The 25,157-nt window shown below is 31.6% G+C and overlaps 2 protein-coding genes across 2 annotated transcripts; one reads left to right on the forward strand and one right to left on the reverse strand.

Moving 5' to 3' along the window:
* Positions 1-1,349: 1,349 nt before the first annotated feature.
* On the forward strand, positions 1,350-5,613 carry LOC111002919. The gene is made up of 4 exons (XM_022273208.2): positions 1,350-1,495; positions 2,063-2,125; positions 4,049-4,219; positions 5,380-5,613. The coding sequence occupies exons 2-4, from the start codon at positions 2,068-2,070 to the stop codon at positions 5,595-5,597; spliced, it is 447 nt and encodes a 148-aa protein (XP_022128900.2). The 5' UTR covers positions 1,350-1,495; positions 2,063-2,067; the 3' UTR covers positions 5,598-5,613.
* A 3,942-nt stretch (positions 5,614-9,555) lies between these two features.
* On the reverse strand, positions 9,556-17,554 carry LOC111002924 (CAPA peptides-like). Its single transcript, XM_022273214.2, has 5 exons — positions 17,502-17,554; positions 14,915-14,985; positions 11,049-11,156; positions 10,674-10,874; positions 9,556-10,154 (listed from the first exon to the last, which is right to left on the reverse strand). Exons 2-5 carry the CDS (start codon positions 14,979-14,981, stop codon positions 10,072-10,074), a joined length of 459 nt encoding a protein of 152 aa, XP_022128906.2. The 5' UTR covers positions 14,982-14,985; positions 17,502-17,554; the 3' UTR covers positions 9,556-10,071.
* Between the last annotated feature and the right edge of the window lie 7,603 nt (positions 17,555-25,157).

Raw genomic sequence — 25,157 nt, forward strand, 5'->3', positions numbered from 1 at the left:
ATTTTCACTTTATAATATCCATATATGAATATTAAAAATATAATTCACTAGAAAAAAAATTAAACCAATTCAAGTTCAATTATAATTATTAATAATAATTATATAGTATATTCGCTTTCCTTGCTGAAATATTAAAACACTTGTTAACATACATACATATTACTTATTAGTTATGTAGTTCTTCTAAAATAATAATAGTTAATATATGAAAATAGCGTTTTAAATTTGACGCTACCCTAATTCTTAAGAAGTGACAAAAACAGATACATAATATATTATTTAGTCAATATTCGGCATCAGTGATACAGGACATAGGTCATAGACCAGAGATAACATTGTTTGGAATTAATAATTTTAATACTAGAAATTATGTTAAATGTCAGTCTCGCGAACATGTTAGAACACTGTGTGAACATGGTCAAAGATATCTATACGTATATTTTCTTCCAGAATTCTTACTGAGCAACGCTCAAGACACTGAATTAACAAGTTTAAGGATAAACGAGATAAGTCAATCAATATTTTATAGCACAGTTGTATCTCTATATAAAATTCTCGTGTTACAATGTTAGTTCCCATACTCCTGCGTAACGGCTCGACCGATGCCTATGAAATTTATTATTCAATAGATCTGAAAATCGGCTGCTATCTATCTTTCGAATCCTAAGCGGTAAGGGGTGTCCAGCCTAATAATTATTTTTTTAGACAATTATTTTTTTCATTTTTTATGATATGGAATACAATAACACATACAAGCCCATATTGTTTTCATATATCCTCTATGATCAACCCCTTTTATTTATTTGTTAGTTAAGGACTTACAACTTGAACTCTAAGGTGTGAAAAAATTTCATTCCTGAAAACCGAACAGTTTCTGGGGCATTAAGGATTTAAGGCAAAAAGAAGTTCGTGGGGGCAGCTAGTATTTATATATGGATATATAAATCTGATTTGTTCTTAGATACTAAACAAATACTCTTACAATTTCCGTTATTAAATATATCACTTTTTAGTTAAAGTTCAGATATATTTGGTTGTAATTATAATATGATTAACAGCTAAATTTCAGAAAACTTATAAAAAATATTTTTTATAAGTTTTTCTTACCTCTTTATCAATAGGTATTTTTCAATATAACTGTGATATTAGCAGTTATGAGAAGAATAGGTATAGCGAAATCAAAAAAAATACGGATTTATAAATTTTACACAAATTGTAAATTTAGTCGCGACAAAATCGCTACGCTTTTATACCTAATTGTTTTATTCCATTAATGAATAACTAAAGAATTAACGCGTAAATGAAAGGAAAAAATAAAGTACTAAGACGGCGCGATCATGCTACATAACTTGAATGTTTAATACCTCAGTAACGTAAAAACTGCTCCAGTGCGATAGTTCGCTTGCAATTCCTGTTTGTAATAGCTTCTAATTACTATTGTTTTGTTATAAATTGTGAAGTGAAGTCTTTGTGTGAGGGATATTTTTATTTTAATGTAAGTAAAATATAAGAATTTTATGTAAAAAATAATATGTTATAACTGTGTTTAAAATTCAATTTTTATTTAACTTATTTCATGTGGATGTTATTATTTCTTATAATATGATTTCTTTTTTAAAGTTACAGCGAGAATACGCGCAAAAGCCGGTACAAAACGACGAACGTCTTATTGTCAACCGGCTTATTGTCAAAAAACCAGTAATTAGGTCATGCTTATTTTTGGTCGTCAACCAAACTTTAGCTTTCTTATAAAATGAATTTTAATATTATTAAACTACAAGGACTTTTTGTAATATAGAGATAAATAATGAGTAAGAATTTTATCCCGATTTTATAATTTAATATATTCCCACATATAACATTCATTCCATTCAATCATAGTTTCAAACTAAAATGCGTGTGTTATCTAATTGAAAAAAATATATCTATATTTTAATGATAATTTTACCTGCGAGTAAGGTGGATAGAAGCGTCTGAAAGAAAAAATTTTTTAAGCGACTTCAAAAAATGAAACGAATTTAAGAAATGCAATAAAAAATGAAATGAAATGTATGTTTTGCAGATACAATGTCAGCGCCTAAAGAAGCCATTCTAATGCTTGTGCTGTTATCCTTTATCTATAAAAGTGAGTAAATTTTATATATAGGTAGTATTTTAAACAAAATTATAATAGACAGTTCTAAACTAAAGAATATTGTGTCTATGGAGACTTGTTGGTAACTATACACTATGATTTTGAACCACTAGGTTCCAAATTTAAATTTTTGTTTTGCCACAACTGTTTTCCATTTTGGCGCGGATTGGCGTTGCATTTTTCATTTAGATTAAATTCAGTGCTGTTTTAAATAAGATCATTATTGTGTAACTTTAACTGAAACACGTGGTTGAAGACTGGAAGATTTGCCTTGAAGGTCATCAACGGCTTCACCTATACTTTACTAGTACTATACAGTACTGGATCTACCAGCCCTTAGAATCTAAGACAAACCAATTCTGCCACAATGCACCTTTCGAGCAATAGTTTATAGTTTATTTAATAATTTTAACAAACCGAATTTTCGTCTTGTGAAAATTTGGTTCACAGCTTCGCGGTGTTATATTGAATAAACATTATAGATAGCTAAATAATCTTATCAATTCCTTTGAACTATGACTCTAGTATGATAAGTGTACTATTGTTTCATATTATAATCAATAGACAAACTAATATGTTTCAATGCAATATGTTCGTTTGTTGATTTGACGATTTTAGTAATTTATTAAGTTATTTCTTATTTATTTATAAACAGATAGTAGAAAAGCAAAAAATATACACTATTGGAAGTATGTAAACTACTATCCAAACGTTTCACAAAAAGAAATGTATACAAATATGACTGGGCAAAATGTACAATTGTACAATTGCAGATACAAAGACGACAAGAAACTCAAATGATTACAACAATGAAATTTTTGATAAATTTTGTATAGACCCTATATAAGCATCGTGGAGATCTGTAGAAAATATCTAGATATAACATAAATATAACAGTTAAATATCTGTTTTTATTGGAAAAATATTTATTAGGCTACTGCCTTAGTAAACAATTTAAGTCTCTAGGTATTATGGGGGTAAAAACGTAGCTTTTTTGTATATATATGATCCACAGAAGACTATCTAGTCTATATGGATTTCTCATATTCTATAATATTTTATTTACCATACCATATTGTTATTTTTAAATAAATAAGCTCGATCACAAACCGGACAGATTAAAAATAATCAAAACGAAACCGGATCCACGTGAAATAGATAGTAAGCAAATACTTATTTATGTACATTACTACATTACTATATATCTAGTATGTACTCGATATTGCGTAAATGCTTGTTATGTTATGCAATGTTGCGTTAGGTCACGCGTAACGCCGGTATAAAGTAGCAGTTTGAATATATAACATACACATTTTTCATACTTTAAATTTTTTCTTCCAGATTTTTTTAAGATAGAGAGTTACATGAATGTAAAGCCATATAAAGCCTTAAGTCTTTCGTTCTTTACAATACAGTAAAATTTTAATTACGAAAATGTTAATTTATTCTTCAACAATTTTCGTAAAGAGGTTGAAATAGACATGACAGGAATTTCATGTATATGTATATATAGAAAAGAAGTTGTGTTAGTTACAACTCAAGAACGGCTGGACCATTTATGATATTTGTATATAGATTTGTATTCGTCTGATATAGGATTGAAATATGATTATTAAAAAACCTCAGTCTAGCCCTTTATTTGTTACTTTGTTCATATATCATAAATTAACTGATTAAATTTTAATTAATTTTGAACAATATTTTTTTTTATTGATTGTCTTACAATATTAAGCTCGCATTAATATTGCAACTTTGCAACATCTTATATTCGGATGATAATTTTTAGGTCTCATTTATCCAGCCTTGAACTACGCTAATGTTCTATAGAAGAAGTTGTTGTCGAGAAATTTCATTGATCATAGAACTCAGTAAAAGCAATTCCATAGACTTATAGCAATTATAATGTCTTTCCAGCTAGTGCAATACATTGCTACTACTGCAACAGCGCAAACAATTCAGCCTGTTTGGACATCAACCAGTATGAAGAAGAAATTCGCTCCAACATTGTTCCGATAGTGAACTGTGATAATGCTATTATGAAGACAAAACCAATCACATTCTTCTGCAGGAAAATAGTACAAACTAGTAAGTATTTTTAACCAAATTCCATATTTTTTAGTATCAAATATAATGTATGTAAATAAATATTAATCGCAAAGTATGTTCTCTAAATCTAAGCTTTGAACAGAGAGAAAGGTTTTTACATATAGAAACATATAAAAAAAAGATTATTGTAGGTACTTACTTTTCTGTTCCTAAAAAGCGAAGCATTGCAAAATGTTCCATATGTTCATGTGGCAATATATAAATAAAAATGGATCGCAAAGTATGTTCTCTAACTCAAAACGTAAAAAAATATTCTTCGAACTGAGAGTACGGATATAAAAATATAAAAAAAGATTATATTACTTACTTTTTATTCCTAAAAAGCGAAGCATTGCAAAATGTTGCAGAATTAATATCTTCATTTGGTTACTAAAAACATGCGAAACATAGTTCGAGGGTGCGGGGCGGGTAGTATTATACTAATTAATTATCAAATATATCATTCAGTGTCGCGAGAATATCGGACTAAAATGTTTGTTCCAATTAATTGTTAATATTATAACAACACCTAAGATTTTGGTTTCCTAATAATGTTAAACAAAACCATCGGCCATGGGCAATGGCTAGTAATACTGTTCAGTTAAGTATTATTACATTGTATTTGTAGGAGCCGCTGTATATTTTCTCACTTAGTTTTGCATTGTGATGTTTAAATTGTTGTAGAGAGTATAGCCAGACGCAGACACTCTCTTTTACATTTAGATTAAATTAATTTAGCATTCCTATGAATTGCTATCAATTAAAATTATTTCATATTTATGTTATTGTTGTACGTAAGTGGTTAATATGGAGTGAAAACAAAATCCTTCATTATTCAAAGCACCTCAATGACGTGAACCGTCTATTTTGTTAGTATTATAACCTCTCTGAAACTCTAATCTTATATTGGTCCCATGTAGGATTTTTTTTTATTTGGTCGAATAATTTGAATATTACTGTAAAACATTAAAAACATATTTGCATATACAAGGAAGTGTAAAAGGGTAAAGAAAAGATATTTATAAGTGTAGAAATAGCTGATACAAACCTATTGGGTTTAAATTATATCTTTCTAGAAATAAATCCTAATTTAAGTCTTAATTATTATCTAGAATGGCTGTGTGTATTACGTTCTATGGGTAACTTAAATTCATTTGCAGTTTTCCACCCACACCGGGACAATGAAGTAAGAGTGACCCGTGGCTGTGGGTGGATGCCTCATGCTAAGGACTGCTATAAAGACGACAACTCCGACCACTTGGGTACATCCTGTCAATGCTTCGAAGACCTATGCAACAGTGGCGAATCAGCTGATCCTAACATTATGGTCGTCTTGTTTTTATGTTTCTCTATCATTTTGTACTTTTGGCGGGAATAAATAAATTTTAAATTTGGAATTTGATTTGAACGTTGAAACGTATAGGACATTTACGCTCTTATTAAAAACAAAGTTTGTCTATGAACACCGTTTTATCCAAAGCACTCATCTGTAACTCCAGTATATATAAAAAAATTAGAACTTCAGAGGCTGTGGTCGGCCGGTGGTCAGATTAATTTATAAATATTAAAATTTCTGATGGTTTGTATTTGATATTTATAATTCTATTTGTGGTGTTATAAAAATGTATAATCTAGTAAAGGCGAACATTTAAAATTCATCTATGTATACTTATTCATAAATAGAATTCTAAATCGTTCTTGCAAGTTTCACTCGATGTGGAATGTTTTAACTTAGCAGGAAGAGTTGTAGGGAGGCACTCAGGAGTAAAGATAATGATAATATTAATGATAATCAATAAAGATATAATTTATAACAACGCAAACAATATCTCGTACAAGAGATTCTACTAGAGTTTCCGTAACATCATCAAAAACTAAATAACAACCGTTACTACCGTAATATTATACGAAATCGATTTCTGTCATATAAATTGTACTCTAGAGAATGCTCCATCGAAATACACAATATGATTCCGTCATCACCTTTCCAACAATCCAGAATCACGCTGGACTTTAACCCCATCGTTTTTCTTATTCCCTGGTGTCTCAAGAATTGAATTTTAGTTTCGAATTGACCATTAAAGTTTTGAATATGTTATATATATAATGAATATTTCAATTAATATAATTATATTAATACTTTTAAATAAACTTTGAGGCGCAAACTTTGTTGTTGTGGACTCTGGCAGATTGATCACTCTGTGTAACACACACACACAATAAACACTTAAAACATGTGTAATGTGTTAAAAACATTTTTTTGTTATTTTTTTTATTATTATTATTTTGTGTGTTTCTTTACCTACATGTAATATCTATGTCTATTCCTATAGACAAAGATATTTAGACGTGAGTTTGAAGGTAAATTCATGCCAATAAAACTATAAATACACAGAACCGTGAGGAAACACCGCGTCGAGGGCTTTTCTTTACCGCAAATAACTACCGCATAGCGCATCTGTTTGTTTTTTATGCTCCTAGTAAACAGAGATGAACTCAACAAACAGTTAACAATGCATCTGTGTGAAAATCCATTGTTTGGCGGCAATATTCTATCTAAGTAGTGAGCAGTGGTCAGTACCAATAGTCGCATATAAATACTAAAGCTTCTGATGAGAACAGTTTCCTGTTACTCTTTATCTTAACTCTGCTGCTGCAGTTCAAGAAGACATCCGAAGTCAGAAGGAGACGATTCATCACGTGTCGGAGGCAGTCCTTTCTCGAAAATGTCCTGGCTAAGTTTTGCCTGACAATTGGCTGATTGGAAGGAGAGCATTTTCTATGACCAAAGCCATACATAAAATTGTATGAAGAGTTGGTGTCATGGGATGCCATTTATACAAATGAACGTATAATTCTGCCGTGGATCGCAGATATTTTGGAAACTTTTCAGTTCTACTACTTCTAAAATTGCGTCGTTCGTTCCAATCAGGGCCAGAATAATATAATCAAAATAATTGATATTTGAAACCGTTGTGGTTTGTAGTAATATAATTGTCTTGTGTAGATTTTTATGTTACCTTCAGTTATCTAATAACTGTATTGGACCCGATTTCCCTTAGCTATTGGAAGAACGTATGGACCAGTCTATGAAGGATACTGGCTGTGTCAAGTATCTTCAGAAACCAAAAACGCAACCGTAACCACGCATGTCGGGAAGTGGAAAAGGCTCCACTGTTCACGCATCCCGCCTAAGGCGATTGTTGGCGGCGCCTCAAGGCCAGTTTTTTGATCCCTAGTTAAAATTGGTGTGAGCAATTGTTACTTTAACTATAGTTAAATGACTAACCAGTAGTAAAATCGTAAATGTGTTTTTCAATGTCTATTTATAACTATAGTCAAACTTAACAATTTGTTGCCAGTGCAATGAACAATGACATCCCAAAAAATAGTTTTTTTTTGTGGGGAACATTTATTTTATATGACAAAATTAGACAAACTGAGGGAATGAAATCCCTTTTTGACATCTTCATTCGTTATAGGTTGTCATGTGTAAGTTGGCGTGTGGCAGAAAAAGGTACTAATTTTGACAGTTGTGTTGACAGTTCTAACAGCTTGGTAGCCTCACGTGTGTCGGTGCTAATAATTTGTGTTTTAAAGTGTAAAAATCATTACGAAACATGCCAAAAGTAGTGCGGAGTGCAGCTAGAGAAATTATTCTAGCTGTAAAACGTTTTTGTGAAGAGGAGAAACGTAACAATGGGCCGATTATTCCATTTCAACAAGTGAATGCTCGAACAGCGGCTTTGACAGGTAAAGTATTGCCAGTTAAAAGTGATATTTATATCCCCAAATTTAGGGAAAAATAATAATTGCTTTTGAAAGTAAATGTGATTGATGGATAACTTAAAATATTTTTTGTTTTATTTAAGGTGTTTCTGAAAGAACCGTGAACCGTATAGTTTCAGAGGGAAAAATCATGGAAAGTAATTTTACAGCGAGAACTGAAGTCCCTAATCAAGCAGCTCAAGGACCTTCCAGAATGGAGGAGGAGAATGTCTACTTAATTGATGAAATATTAAAGAAACATGGTCATAAGGCTGTAAGACTTCCGCCTTATCATTGTGACTTTAATGCAATAGAATTCATTTGGAGTTCGTTCAAAAGAATATTTACAGACACAAATGTTACTGGCCTCTCTGAAAACATGGAACAGAGAATCCATAGTGCATTTTCCAAAATAACTGCTGAAGAATGGCAGAAACACTGTAATCACGTTATAAATGTTGAAAATAATTATCGTATGACAGACAACCGCCTTGAAACAGTAATGGAACCATTTTTAATTGATTTGAATAGCAGCGACTCAGATTCTTCTGACATAGATGACTCTGAAGAATTCATGGAAGGAATAATGCCTCTAACAGACCATAATTACTTTAAAAAATAATTTTTTGTTATTGAGTTTTTTATTTACCTTTAATGTAATATCTAAGAATATCCATCAATCCAAACTAAACAAAAAAAGTGGCAACACAGAGGGTTGTAGGAGGCGCCGCCACTGGAACGCCAACTTATACTTGACAGTCTATATTTGTGCTTGAAAAGTTTGAAGTGTCAAATTAATCTAAATATAAATAAAGTTGTTATTCTGTCAAATAAGTAAGTACAAACATATTTTTGTGTTATTTATTCCGGGTTATCTTGTGTTTCGTAATAAAGTAATACATTTGTTTTGTTTAAGGGACCGTACTGCTAACTTGGCTCAAGAAGAAACCGCCAAATTGATGATGCTACTGAAGGGGGAATTCTTCATCCTCCCCTCATCTAAAAAGAGATCACTCCACTGAGAAAACGGATCACTCCAGCAATCTATCAATAAGAGAAAGCATGTATATAAAATACACTATGTATATACAATAACGAGTCCCACCTAACACTCCCGACAACAGAACGTTCACAAAAAAATCCGTTATGACCTTTTGATTTGAACTATTTTTTTATTTAAAATGTTGTAAATGTTTTCATTCATTAATAAAGAAAAGATTTTTGTGGCAATATAACTTTATGCCAAATAACTTTTAATGAAGATGTGATGTGATGAATATTTTTCAAAGGGTAAATTATCTCATTCTACTTGAATGGACTAATTAAAAACATATGTCAAAAAGTCTAATATCAATTATGTATATTACTATATTATAATAATATATTTCTTGAAAAAAAAAATTAACAATTTAAAAAATACCTCGTTATTTGTGTGTTTTTTTTTGCGTTTTGTTTGATGCAAAGAGTTGTTAAAAAGGTTGGCTCAGAGATTGGTTTTCTATGAAAAGAGCTTTTCATGATTTTAATTATTCAATGAGTAAATGGTTGGTTGAAAATCAATAAAAAAATAAAATACATTTGCCTTTAATTTCAGTAACGTTACAAATACCTACTGAGTCCCAGAACTATTTCTTGGATAAAAATTCCACCCAGCCGCAGAAATAACTCCGGTTAACAGTAGTTTAACTAATAACATTTATATTATAACTTAACAATATCGTAGACACATACACAAATTCAACATTGGATTAGTTAAAAAAATATATAAACTTATTATGAAATTTCCTATATTACATTTTAATATTGACTAGATTCAATTTAAGATTTATACACCATTTATTTATTACAACAAGACAATAAATCTCACAATATGGTTTACTTTTAAAGAATTATAATATCGACTTCATTATTAAGAACCTGTAATTAAACTCTTATTCACATAATTAAATAACTTTTAAATAAATCGTAATTATAATGGCAAGTTGTCAAATATTAGAATATGCTTTAAATGAGAGAGATAAATAAATAATTACACTAACTAAATAACATAGAATTAAAATTAAAATAAGCAATCATTCAGACAATTAGTTGTGTTTCGTATCTCGTTTTTCCCGTTCGGATTCCAAATCGATCTGTTCTGGTTCACTCCTGTCTTCACTGGAAATTGCTAGAAAAATAGAGATACTTATTAATCATTATTTATTAGAATACAAGGCCTGTGTTAGCCATGAACGAAAAGACCAGGAATGGCAGTTGAAACAAGTATGTGGTTATTGGAAAAAGTACCACAGGCTGTTTAAACGAAATACGTTTTAGCATCTATAGTCTATGCGTTGACAACTGACATAAAGTTATAGCATATGCTCGTTCAACCACAGTTCAACGCAAATCGATAGTCTTTTGTAAACTGACTACGCAAGTATTTTTCAAATGTCCTATCTTTAAGGATGATATGTTTTGTTAAGTTAGAGTGGGTGTGTCAATAAATCATTCACACGATATTTAATAAATCGCTAGACTAGATTTTTTACCTAATAAAGAGTGTTATATTACAATACGTTGACATTGTATGGTTAATAATACATTTTCGACTTGAGCGGCAGTCAAGTCAAGTCCAGTGACTTCAGACGTAACCACCATCAAATGTATCTTCGAATGTATCCATAATATTATCGTATCAACTTACTATCATCTTCACTCGTGAATCCTCTACCAAGTCTTGGCCCGAACCACATTCCCGTGCTATCCGTGCTCTCGCTTTCTCTCTTCGCAAATCCATGACTCCTTCCAAACAGAAGATCTTCCAATTTCGAAGGAGATATTTGGATTGGGTACGACCTACCCACGCGGGGAAATGCGTAAAGTTGCCGTTTGTGTAAGTCTTGATCTAAAAAAATATTATTAAAATGGACATATTAAAACTAATATTAATTACATTATTCTATACAAAGTATAATTAATTAATAAAATTCGAAAAAAAAGGATACTTATTTGGACTCTGATAACTTATTGTTAACGATATTTTTATGTATTTACTGTGTTATATATCAAAATGGTTCACCTAACAAATCATGTATAGGTATCTGCCAGGTCTGATGAGATGAGCGTCCAACCCTTGGAAATGGGTATAGGTTTAATACTCCATCACGGCGTAGTTTTGCTCCACTATCTGTAAAAAAAATCATATGAATGCGCTGGAAATCTAACCCCGTGATAAAAGTCATATAATATGATGCAAGCCAGGGTAGTTTCTTAGCCACATGCATCGGGGTTCGTGTCCCCATTCATAGTGTTATTCTTTAAAGTTGATATGTTTCTGATAGTATATATCCTAATTGTAATTGTCAGTTAAACGCGAGACGAAACTGTATGTCACTTAAGAGCGAAGGAACCTGAAACTTCGGGCAGTCCGCAAATAATGTATGGAAACCCTCATTTATCATATTATACCCATCTTGTTAATTGTTTACCCTAAAATCTGAAGATAATACCTGGAAAACCTGGAATCAGTAGACAGTTTTAAATTTCAAGATATTTTTTTAACCGCAACGAATGTGTTATATTTGCACATCCACAGACAGTTGATTGATGCATCGGACTAATGATGACAAGCATGTAGGTCGTGAGCTGAAGCCAAGCCAAGTGCTAACTTAAGTACTTGGAGCTCGTAAGGCATCCGAAACATTAAGTATGTAAGACAAAATCTTGGCGATTACGAAGTAGGGGGAAGCTTATTTTTATTACATTGTATTGATGTTATTTTTAACTCGATGTTACATTTGATTATAATGTACTATATTTACTTTACTCCAAGAAATAGTGGAGAGAATATTTTAATCATCTCTCAGCCTGTCGTTTTGTTTTTATTTGCCTCGCCGTTTTTATTAAATACTCGAGGGAATTACAAATGGCCCACGGCAGTCTATTTAATTATTATGTTAATATTCTAACGAATTTACTGACGCCATAATTATTTGTTGCTTTTTCAAAATATCAATTACGTTACACAATTATTTATATTCCTTTATTACTATGAGTTCGATAAGTAACCTAACTAAATATTTAAATAAGTATAACAGAGGCAGACATAGTATGTTAGCGCAAGTTGGAAATCTAAAACATCAATATTTTCCTGACGATTAACCACTAAATGTAATCCTTTAAAGACAATCATAAGTATGTAATGGACTAAGTTGCGAGAGGTTTATAAGTGGTATTCAAATAATATTATGTCCTGGCTTGATCGCAAAATTGATAACTTTATGAAGCTATTGTTTTAGGAAACCTGGCTATATTCAGAAAATCTCTGAAATGTCTGCCAAAATCAATTGCAAGGTTTTTATGGCTGTTGGGACTATACTAGAAGGGTATATAAATATATGTATAGTGTATATATCACTGACAAAACCCGGAAATGAAAATGATAAAAAGAATACGGCAAGTTGCTTGGAGCAATGAGTGGAGCCGCCGTCAAATTGCCGACGCAGATGGGCACAACCCCGCCATTTTGTATAAGCCAAAATAGAGGAACTTTAAACAAACTATCATTAATAAATAAACGTTAGCATTTAAAAAAACATGAGTAGCGCTATAATCTTTTCAGGTCTGGTCATCAGATCTATATCTGTTTCATAGTAATTTGGCAATTATCTGTAAGCCTCCTGTGCCTGACACATTTGGGTTTAAGACACCCTCACGACGTTTTCCTTCTCCGTTCGAATGTTAAATGTAAACACAAACGGTCCATTGGTGCACAGCTAGGGATCAAACCTACGACCTCTGGGGTGAAAATCGCAGACTGAAGCCACTAAGTCAACACTACGCAACTTTGCACATTAAATAAATTTAATTAAGACTGCATTTATTATACACATATCAACAGTTAATTCCAACAACTAGGGCCCAGTAAGAACGATACAAACTAAATGTTGAATATAATTTGTTACCGTCTATACCCGAGAGGATATGAGCAAGATATTGTGGTATTAAGGATTGTTTTAAGCGTTTTAGTATTATTAATAGTATTAATAAATGTGATATTAGAATAACTTCATATAGTCTCTAACTATGTATATATTTTTTTTACCCAATGAGAATATGCATTCTTTTGTTTCTGATGCAATAGTTTGATGTTTATGCCCGTTTACTAAGCTGTGATGTTTGCCACGGTGAAGCCAAACACCAGCAAAATATAATTGTACAAATAGAACGACACAATTCATTGGGGCGAAACCGTGCTTCGACACACAAACACTGCACTGGTTAAATAATAGCTATTTTAATGACTTGAAAAAGGAAGCTGGTCGAAGTTGGGTCGGTTTTTGAACTTGCTATTTTTCAGTTGAAAAGGGACACATTTTTCAAGTTACTAACAAGGGCAGAGTATTGGAAAACTCAATAATAACTTATGACTACAGTTCCTATATTTGTTGTATGAAGAAAATAGTGGGCTAACAGTTTATCGCTTTCACTTGTAATTTGTAAGCTATTGTAGATGAGTTATCAATATGGGGAAACAGGTAACTGGTAATTAAACTAGGGACAGTAAAGTGCAGGGTATGTTACTAACAAAGTTATATCGACTTCCGCCGGATATCATTTTACACTTGCTAAGAACTCGTGGATTCTAATATCAAATTTTCATCTTCAATCAAGTAGTGTTTTGATTATTATTTTAACATACCTTACTTACTAGCCTTATTAACCTATAATTGAAAATGTATAGCTATTTAACGCATATGATTTTGTTTTCAAGTAAAACCGTTTAGGGATGAACATTCTATTATTAAAATAACAATCCTTAACACATAAACTCAAAACACATAAACTCTAAGACTGTATTAGCTTTAATAAATATCTGCGTTATAAATAGGTTGAATTAAAGTAGTAATTTAAAAATAGTATGCCTCCAAAGAGTATATAATAAAATAAAAAAATAGGCAAATATATTCCTCGTAATTTACGTCCATACTCAACTAATTATTTTGTTTATTTTAAGTACAACTATTATTTAACTATGAAAAGATTTCTCATATAAAAAGAAGTTTCAAGAACAGACCTGTTAAAAACAAATGCAAGCTCTTTAACGCCAATATTTTTATAGAGAGATTATCTATATAGAGAGATAAATCTACAACAATATTATTCACATAAAACTTTATTTTTATTTGGTATTTTAAAACAAAAGACAAAACAGGTATCGTTAGCATTAAATAATTAATTAGTGGGAATATAATCCTAAGGATTAAACTGTTCTACATGAGCTTTGCACTTATACAGCGGTATACTTTAAGCTGTATAAATGTCTTATTCGTATAAAAACCAAATTAAACGTGTTCTTAGTTTTTTATCACTTTGTACTTATTTAGCCTTCACATGTGCCTGACACATGTCGTTGATTTTTGAGTTAGGATATTGGATTTTTGAGATGGGCTGGCTTGTTTTTTTCTTACTTTTATAACCTTAGAGCGCGAATCTCATTAGTTAGGTTAAGTTTCGTTTTAGGAAAACGCGCATTTAAAATCATAAGTTGGCATAGAAGACTTTGGCTGAAGAAATCACGGAACATAAGTTCTTGAAAAAATTATTATTTCACAGCCGTTCCAATGACTGAAACTACCTATTTGAATATTAAACTATTTTATATAGGTTATTAAACCCGCGCTCGTCTGTGACTTGAGGCAATCAGCGTGCGTGGGTGTAACTCACTCACTCAATGTTTCAATAAAATACACATACTAGTCGCAACAGTTTACTCCACATATTGTTAATCCTAAAAAACCTGAAGTTTATTTAGAAACCCACTTATGTTTGCCGTCATAATGTGACATATAACACTGAATTAGGAAAATTGATTATGCAATTTTGGTTTTATAATTCATATAAATAGGATTTAATCTATAGTTGGAAAATAGAAAATGGACTTACGAGATGAGCCTGCAATCACGGTGGCTATTAGGAACACTGGAATAATTATTCTCGGTGTGGACTGCATTTTCCTGTAAAAAAATATTTATTATATTTTATGCTTAGAGTACTTTGTATATTTATTATCATGTATGGTGGATAAATTGTGATAAGGATGTATTACTGAAATCTACACACATCACATAATAAAATAAATAAATAATAATAACTAAGGCTCATTGATTCTTTAACGCGGTAATTCATACAAAAGTAACAGACTAAATATTTTATAATTAAAAAAAGACCTCTTACAGAGCAGACTATAGCTTCTCCAATTGGCTCGACCTCTCTATCTTGAGAATTTTTTATTCAATCTTCACACTTATCATATATATTAAGCAAAATTTAAAACAACATTGTATATTTTGTCATTATACTTTCGTACAATGGTGCATTCACACCCGTACCTCAAAACATAGCAAATTCTAAACCAAAACAAACACTAAAATGTAAATTCGTACCAAGTATATTATACATTTTTAACCATTTAAAGACCTCACCTCAAAAAGTTTTTCACCCCTGAATTTATAATATTTTTGAATGATGTTGAATGTTTAGAATAAATACGTCGGATTTTAGTTCTAAAACATGTCAATTTCCTCAAGTTTTTCTTCGTCGTAGAAGGTAATAAGTAGACTTATATAAAGACAGAAAAATAACATGACATGCTAAAATAACTTACCAGCAACTTAGTAAGTCAAAATAATTTGTACCTATAAAGTGTAGACAAAGTCTTCTTTGGTTTCGTCTAATATTAAATTAAGTATTGTTAAAAAAATATAGTGAAATAAAAAGCTTATCAATACCCGCTACGCTTCGTAGCACAACCCGAAGCTAGTCAATTAACGCATGAAGCTTTAAACACACAAGAAAGAAGCTCACTATTTCTATATAATTGGTCAAATGGGTATGCTAAATGAATAAATAAGGATTTTATTCATTTTGTAGGGATTCTGTTAGCGTTATGAATTAGTAAGCTCGCCGTTGGGCCGTAGTTAATCCCTTCGACCGGAGGTCAAAATCATAAAATTAAGTCACTAAAATTTTGATTTGCCCTTTTGAGGTATGCTTAGACTGGTTCAATATTCCGACTTAATTCGATTAAACAATATACCGATTTAAATATACATTTTTAGTTTAAACTTTTTTTTTAAGTTACAGGAGGCAGACGGGCCGGAGGCTCACCTGAAGTTAAGTGATACCGCCGCCCATGGACACTCGCCCCGCCAGAAGGCTCACAAGCGCGCTACCGGCTTGTTAAGAATTGGTACACCCTTTTCTTGAAGGACGCTAAGACAAATTGATTCGGAAATACTTCAGTGGGCAGCTGGTTCCACATAGTGGAACTAGTAGTAGTAGTAGTAGTACGGCATAAATTGCCTTAAGAATCGCTTAGTTGTGGAACGACGGACGTCAAGGTAATACGGATTTTGTATTCTGCATTGGCGTCCGATGTTAAAACTGAGCTGCAGGTAATAGTCCGTACAACTTCTCTGAACTTTCTCTAAAAGATAGTAATCAGAAGTATTCAAAAACTGAATGATTGGAGGACGTATTCATCATTGCCATACCAGGGTCATGCCTGGTATGGCAATGAATGGCATTGGTTCTTACTCCAAAATGTATTCATTAATACTGAATATTTTCGCTGGTTCAGTTCAGTAATTTAATTATACTATATTTATAAATAACTCTGTAAAACTTTTACACTAATTATATTATTAAATAAAAGAAAAAATGAAAATTTCGCTCATTAAAACAAAAAATGATCAACCACTAATACTACTACACTAACTGTAATAAGAAATTAATTTAGAGCCTTCATTAGAAATCCAAAATTAATCAATAAACTTTGATTTATGAAAGCAAAGTGAGAAGATCCTATCTCTGAAATATTCAAGATCATTGAAAATCGTATAAGGATTCGTAAAAATTAATCTCGAAAGAATTAAACCCATACAAACGTTATATCTTTTGCAGAATGAAAATAATTTTACCCATATATCCGTATCATGATGACATGACTTGTATATACAGAGATTCCTGTTTAAAACTGTTAGGTAGTACGAGTCAGACAAAAAAAAAATTCAATTACTAACATTAAACATTTGCTAAAAATTAAACTTAGTATTGTTCGCGTTCATATTGTTTGAAGAATATAATGATTTATACTAATATTCGTGCTGAATAAATATTCTTTAAAATATTTTATTTTCTCGTGTATTAAATTAAAATAATTAAAAAACGAAAAATAAATGTCCAAAAGAAATAATTTCCACCATCATCCCCTCAATATAATATTTACGCAATGTGCAAGCAAACCAAACTAAGCCTCGAACGCGTTTATCATAATTTTATTATTTATTTTAAATAAAATAATAATTTAAAGTAAACATTCTATTTCTCGTATAGCAAAGCACAAGTTTAAGTGTCATGACACTTAAACTTATGTATGTGTTTTCGAATAAATATATGCGTATAAATTATTAATCCAAATTTAATATAAGTACAAATAAATCAAGTTTGCTAATAATGTTAAATTACTTACGTTTCTTTCACAACTTCACTGTGAACAAGTTATCTCTGTCCCCTACCTGTTGCCACTGAATACTGTTTGCTCCTGTAGGACCTTTTTATAGTACGCAACGCCCGCGCGTCGACGTGTCTCAAACTGTTGATTATCACTCGAAACACATATTAGCATTAGAATTTAAATTAAAAGGTCGTTTTACAACTTAATGAAATTTGTGTGAGCCAATAGAGTGTATGTCTACATTTGCGACTAGTTCGTAGCTGTTGCGTAGCAGTATTATATATTATTGTCTTTAAAGAAAACACTTTTTTAAGGATTATAGTTATGTATTATTGTATTTAAACTTATAATTATTTAGACATCATTTTAAATTTAAACAGATTATTATTGTTATTATATTATTAATATTATTATTATGCTTTTTATTGGTTGCCGTGACCACGCACGCTGTAAAGCACGCGAAACGTCGGATTAAATTTAAAATTATGTCTAAATACATAACTATAATCCGTAAAAAGTGTTTTCTTTATTGATATATATATATATATATATATATATATATATATATATATACATATTATTCTGTCATTGCTGTGTTTTGGAGGATGAAACAGTTACAGCAATGATTTTTAAATAAACTTGAAAAACAGCGCTCTCTCTTCATTAGACTCTAGATTTTTGACGTTTTTCTATAACTATCAAATAAGTGATATTTACAGCAAGATTACTTTTAAAAAACGTTTAAATCTGTTATTTATATTTCTTAATCCCATATATGGTATGCCCTGAATAAATCAGTACTCGAGACTTGTTTTACAGTGACCAATACATTACGTTAATTTTTCTGCGTCGGTAAATTACTAATAAAGTAAACCAATTAATCAATATTAAAGTCATTTAAATTATGTATAAGAGACATTCATTTAAATTATAGTAAAAACTATTTTGTTTCATGGAAATTTGTTCGTAATTTGCACTTGAAATTTGGGAACCACAGATCTCTGTATCTGAGCATCACGTCCGCGGTTTCACTTAATTCATCTCCACAGCATCCGTTATTTTCAGCCTTTGGAGTAGCTGATATTAGATTTATAATCTCTTTTGTTAATTATACATTTAATTTTTTTTGCATATAAAAAAAACTACATATACAACAACATTGTTTTATATTTTTGTAAAATATTTAATAAAACTTGAGCTTAGGCCCGGTATACGTTATTAAAATACAAATCGAATTATAAACCTCTTTTATGTACGCCTTATATATATTATTCATATTACGTGTTCATATACGTATTTTAAGTATCACTACTGTTATTACTTTAAGAATACCATCTGTTCATTAAAGTATTTCCCAACCAATTTTGCTTTATTAATTTTTTTATTCCTAATAATCCTACCACCCCGGCTACTTTATAACCGGTGCGTCGATTAAGCTATGCGTCCTCTCTTATCTTTCTTATATTGTCTAATAAAGTACAAATAATCTTTTATTTAAAGTATTACTTTGTTTGTAGAAATTTCCCTTTAGGAGGCTGAGAGTTGATGCTTTGAACATTCTTACTACTAGCCTACCACTTTGACTTAGGGTCCTTCATGAAAAGGGTGTACAAATACTTAAAAGGTCGGCATCGCATTCGCGAGCCTTTGGCATTGAGTTAAAATCGTTATAAACTCCTTGCAGAAGAGATACCTGTAGTGTGTTCTATATTTTATAATTAAGACGTTAATTAAAACCAACAAACAGTGATTAAACAGTAATTCGTAGACGTTCTTTCTAAGCTAAGCAATTTACATAATTCAGCTAATCCATGATTACCTTAATGAATTTCTTACTGTGATAATGTTTGCTTGATTAAGTCAAGAAAATTAAAAAAAACTTTACTACCAAAAATTACTTCGAAGTACTCCCGTTTAGTAGAGATAAGTTTGTAATAGTTTTGTATATTAAAATTAATAAGGCATTAAGTAAGTGTTTCAGGATGCGCCTCTAAACTCGCAGTTCAGGTTCGAATCCCCGACATGAAATTTACGGAGATAGTGAATTATAAGGAATTAATGTTGTTTTTAATTTACTTAGTTAATATATACACGGTGACAGAAAACCGTCTCATTGTATGTCTTATGTCCAATCATCGACATGTGTCAGACACAGATGGCTGACTAAAAGATAAATGTATCAGACTATTTAAGTACTTCATAAATAAAAAAAATTTTACTACCAAAAAATTTTTATATATCTTGGATCCCAGATCTCCAACGACGGCAGCTCTGTCCCCGAAATAAAAAGGCGAATCGGCATGGCTAAGGATGCCATGACACGTTTAGGCAACATCTGGAAGAAAAGAGGAATTGGCATCAAAACCAAAATAAGACTGATACGGGCTCTGGTTTTCCCTATCTTCCTGTATGGAGTAGAAACGTGGACCATCCTGGCTCGAGAACGACAAAGAATCGATGCCTTTGAGATGTGGTGCTGGCGGCGAATGCTCAGAATACCGTGGACTGCGAAGCGCACCAACACATCAATCCTGACCCAACTTCGCATACGAACTCGCTTGTCTACCGTATGCCTACAGCGAATCGTATCGTATTTCGGCCACACAATGCGCAAAGGCGATGAGAACTTGGAGAAGCTGATCGTGGTTGGTAACACAGAAGGCAAAAGATCACGTGGCCGTTCACCAACCAGATGGACCGATCAAGTGAAAGACTCATCGTCTTCAAAGCTATACAATGTTATAAGAGAAGCGCTGGACAGAAACCGGTGGAAGCAGATAGTCCGCGCTAAATGTTTCGTTGCTGACCACGACGCTCAGAAATGAGCTGCCGACTAAAGAGAGAGAGAAATAAAAAAAATATATAAAATATATGTTTATTCATTTGACAACAATTATTAATTATAATGTGTCAGATTTGGGATGTATTTTAAGTGAAAATATACATGTAATAACAAAATATACTTCGTATAAAACACTTTACAATATCAAAGTGTTTTAAGTGTTCTTGAGTACGTTAAGGTTTTTAAATATAATTTTAATCTATACTAATATTATAAAGAGGAAAAATTTGTTTGTTTGTTTTTTTGTAATGAATAGGCTCATAAACTACTGGACCGATTTTAAAAATTATTTCGCCATTCTAAAGCTACATTATCCACGAGTAATATAGGCTATATTTAATTTTGAACAAAAATAGGGTTCCGTAAGATATTAGGGTTTTTCGGACAAAAGGTGTAAAAAATCAACCAAAAAAGTTGCTTATTTTGCGTACCCTGCCTAAAGAATAAAAAGATAGAACCATAAAATGTTCTAAGTAATTGTAGATCTTAGAAATATCTACAAAAAAGTCCGCGACACACTATACCTATCTATGTCGAGTGAGGCACAATAACCATAAATGATATACATGGCAAAACGACGTTTGCCAGTTCAGGTAGTTCGATATAAAATTTAAACTTTACAAAAAAGTAAGTTTATGCTTAAGTTGATAAAACACGATAGAATGAAATTTTCTAGAAATTATACCTAGCTAGATCGATTTATCACCCCCGAAACCCCCCGTATACTAAATTCCATGAAAACCGTTGGAGCTGATTCCGAGATTCAAATTAAATATATTTATATACCAGAATTGCTCGTTTAAAGATATAACATTTCTCTCTGTGACGTTCATAAGTCTACATTGTGTTACCTATATGAACAAATGAGTTTCGACTTTGACTTGACTTTGATATAAATAAAATACTAATAGTGAACTAAACCAGTCTACTTATGCAAATAATCATATTAAATAGAAAATTTTAGCTTACACCCACTTATTTAATATTCGATACAAATATTTTACACAGACATTAAACACTTTGTTAAACTAATAATAGAATCGAACTTATTCAATTTGATATTTTCTATATATCGTCGAAGTCCTTGTAAATAATTCGAATTCTATTTGAGGTAATTCTTAAGTTTGAGGTTAATATAGTCACGTAAGGCACTCACTCACAATTTGCGAGGAGTTACGATATACATTATTCATTGTGTGTATCTAAACAATCTGTTAGCCGACTCCGTTAATGACGATATGTGACTATTTTTACGTTTCTCGATCTTCATGGAATCAATAGATCGCTTTTTGTATATGTGGTTTCAATAAGACTAATATATACTATTTTGCGTCTTACGGTGATTGTAATTAAACTCGTAAAAAATGACTCGTAAATTATTACTTGAGTTCTGTGCTTTATGTAGAAAATGAATGTATGTATGTAATGTAATGTATGGGGTAGCATAGCAAAATGTTGCATGTTTACATTTACTTAAAAGGTATTAAGTAAAATCACATTAAGGCGAAATGAAATTCGCGGGGGCAGTATTTATTTATACATATATTAATACATATATATATAATTTTACCGTTTCTGTCACTGAACTCCAGCTAAACGGTAGGACCGATTTGAATTTTTTTATGCGTTTGGGTGGTGCTGTGGATAGTTTAGATTCACAAATCAGCCCGGCAGATCGTCCGTTCGTCGGTTATTTATATATAATCCAACTAAACACCTGGTTTTTCAGGTACGAGTCTCGGTTACCTTAACTGGTAGAGATCTTGGTGCATAACACTCACCAAACGATCTGAGTTCGATTCCAGTCTGAGAAGTCCTAATTATTATTTTTTACCGAATTTTTTTCCGAACAATGAAATTTGTCTTACATTTCATATTTCATATTTCATCCCTAAAAATATCATGCAGGACAACGTCTGTCGAGTCCGCTAGTAGGTAAGTAGATAAAAGTCTAGTTAATATCACGTCATTAAAAAATGATTTTGGCTACGAAACATGGAAAGGGGTCAATTCAGTGGAGTATTAGTTTATATCGGCAATGAAGACATTACTAGTGTGAGAAGTTTTAATGGTAGGTGGAGTAGACAACATCTTTTCAGGCAATTAGGTGATGGACCTTCGATTCCTCTTCAGGACAAACAGGACGACGGGCTCGCCCACTGCAAATCCTGGAATGTTTGTGAAGTAAGATCATTGCAACCTGCACCACAAAATTTAAAGAAGCTAAAAATATTGGTATGTAATAGCATTTCTCAAAATGGTATTAAAAACATCGTGGAAGTTAGGCCCAAAACTCTGAAGGATTGCTGTGATAAGGACATAAGGACGTCATATTCGTTTTTATTATATGTTATTTGGTTCTTACAATATGAAAATATTACTTATATTTTCATAGTAACTTAATTTTATTTAGTTTAAAAAAAAAAGTTAAATATACTATTTTTATTTACAATTCTGAATCTTCGGCCGTCAACATCGGTTTAAAAAAAATCAAACCATTTGCCAGAATATACTTTTTGTGTATTTTTTTCAAGAATATAGACGTCGTCGTGCATCTGAAAATTTTCTTAGGTGCCGGAGTTTATTGTAAAAAGTTCAGGCTATCATCATAAATCAATAATATATCATCATCATCATCGGCTTACGATTAGGCATAAAGTATGATAAAGATATTAATAAAAAAAGAGATTTTGGCAAGAAATGCGTATTATTTAAAACCACGCCATCTATGAAACAAACTTGACATAAAAGAAGTGAGTTTACTGCTCTCTAGTAGCAGTTATTGAAATCGACAGAATGTCGAGAAACTAGGTAAATGATAATATGTAACTTTATTACCGTTAAAAATAGATGACGCTTATATCATTTTTATTATTTTATATTATTTCTGTACTATATTTTCTTTCTTTTTCTATAGAAAAAATATACAAAATTACTTTTTAATATTTTATATTTAAGTCTTCTTTATTTAAGTCTATCTGTTCTGTTCGTTTTTCGTCTAGCTTAAAAAAAAAATCATATTAGGATCATACGTATGAAATTGGCGATTTGTATGGGAGGATAAAAGTAGTTTTTTTATTTAAATAATATATGCACAAAGTATGCACTTTTGCCATCTTATCTAGTCTTTACTAAAAAACCATTTGGACGGGAATCAATAAAATGTGTCAGAATACGAAACATCTCCCTTATCACCTGGACTTTCGTTCCACAACGTTTTTTTATGGTCATGTCTGCCTTGCATCACCACTATGTGGAACCAGCTGCTCACTAATGTATTTCCTAACCAATTCCCGTTCTTCTCAGAACAAGGCCTTCTGGTAGTTTTGCGAACGGATGGCGTAGTTTTGCTCTTTCGCGAATTTTGTAAACGTTTTTGACATTCATAAGCATGCCCTAAGAAGCATCTAAACTGAATAAATGAATTTTGATTTGATTTGTTTCGGCTTAGGCTTAGGTTGGTACCTTTAAAAGTGTACCAATTCTGAAAATCTCAGCAGGGAAGTCGCCCTCTGGCGATGGGAGTGTGTCGAGTCCTGCCCGTTTGCCTTATTTTATAAAAAAATGTTGCACATATAAAAAACCAGTAATGCTGCTATTTGTCTACATTATGTGCCTAAGAATCTTCCTTCAACTTTTTGGATCTAAGGCTTGCCGTTTCCTCGCTTTCATGATGTTTTCCTACACGAGCGAATGTTAAATTCGCACATAGAAAGAAAGTCCATTGATGCACAGGGGATCGAAGCTATGACCTCAGAGATGAGATTTGAACGCTGGAGCTAGTCCGAAAAACTATTAACGGTGATGGAAAACATCATGAAACCGGCTTGCCTTTGACCGAAAAAGTCGACGGCGTGAGTCAGGCACAGAAGGCTGATCACCTACTTCCCTATTAACAAATGATCATAGAACAGCTACCAACAGAAATCTGAGGCCTAAAAAAGCTGTAGGACCATTGATTCATTTATTTTTTAAAGCTTTATTAATTTATCCATACAAAAATTGCTTAGCTAACATATAAGAATATGAGTATTAGTTGTGGGAGTATGAGTTGTCAAAGAGTAACTTTCTTTTGGTATGGCCACATATGGTATATTTTAAGGATAAAAGCGTCCCATATCCATATCCATCGCCGTTTCTCTTTTTTTCTGAATGCAATGTAAAGTTTAATTGTCTTGTTTTAGATGATAAAGATTTTACGTTGTAATTGTTTTCCTGTTCTTTGTTTTTCATATCTAAACGAGTGTGTAATACTCCCAGTATTTACTCGTCTTTTACCGAAACACATTTCTTTTGGTTATTTTTACATTCTATTTACAAGTTACAAATCAAACATTTATCTTGTTTTTTACAGAAAGCTATATTTAAAATATTTTTTAATTATTAAATTAATATTTCTTCTGAATTTTCTTGTAACTTAGCTGTTATTAAAAATAGTGAAAAATAATGCGTTATTCTAATACCTGCGCATGCGCTGAAACGCATTTAAACTATAATGAGGCATACTTAATTACGGTAATTTGCATAATAATTGCAGTTGTAGGAAGTGTGCTCAGTGGTTGCATCGTGGAGCCATTTCGAGATAATGCATTCATTGTAAAGTTATGTACTTTTGTATATAATCACCCATATTCATCGCGAGAAAATAACGTTTATTTTATATTTTTCCCTGATATTATATGTCATGTTTGTTATTTGATGTAGTAAATAACCGAATATCTATACAAAAAGATCCTTTGGTGTAGAATTGGAAACAAAGTTATGAGTTGTGTTCAGGAGCTCGCCATTCCCCAGCATCGGACGGCATAAATTCGTGGCAGTTTTGAATA

This window comes from Pieris rapae, chromosome 6, assembly GCF_905147795.1.
Source record: "Pieris rapae chromosome 6, ilPieRapa1.1, whole genome shotgun sequence".
Taxonomy (NCBI): domain Eukaryota; kingdom Metazoa; phylum Arthropoda; class Insecta; order Lepidoptera; family Pieridae; genus Pieris; species Pieris rapae.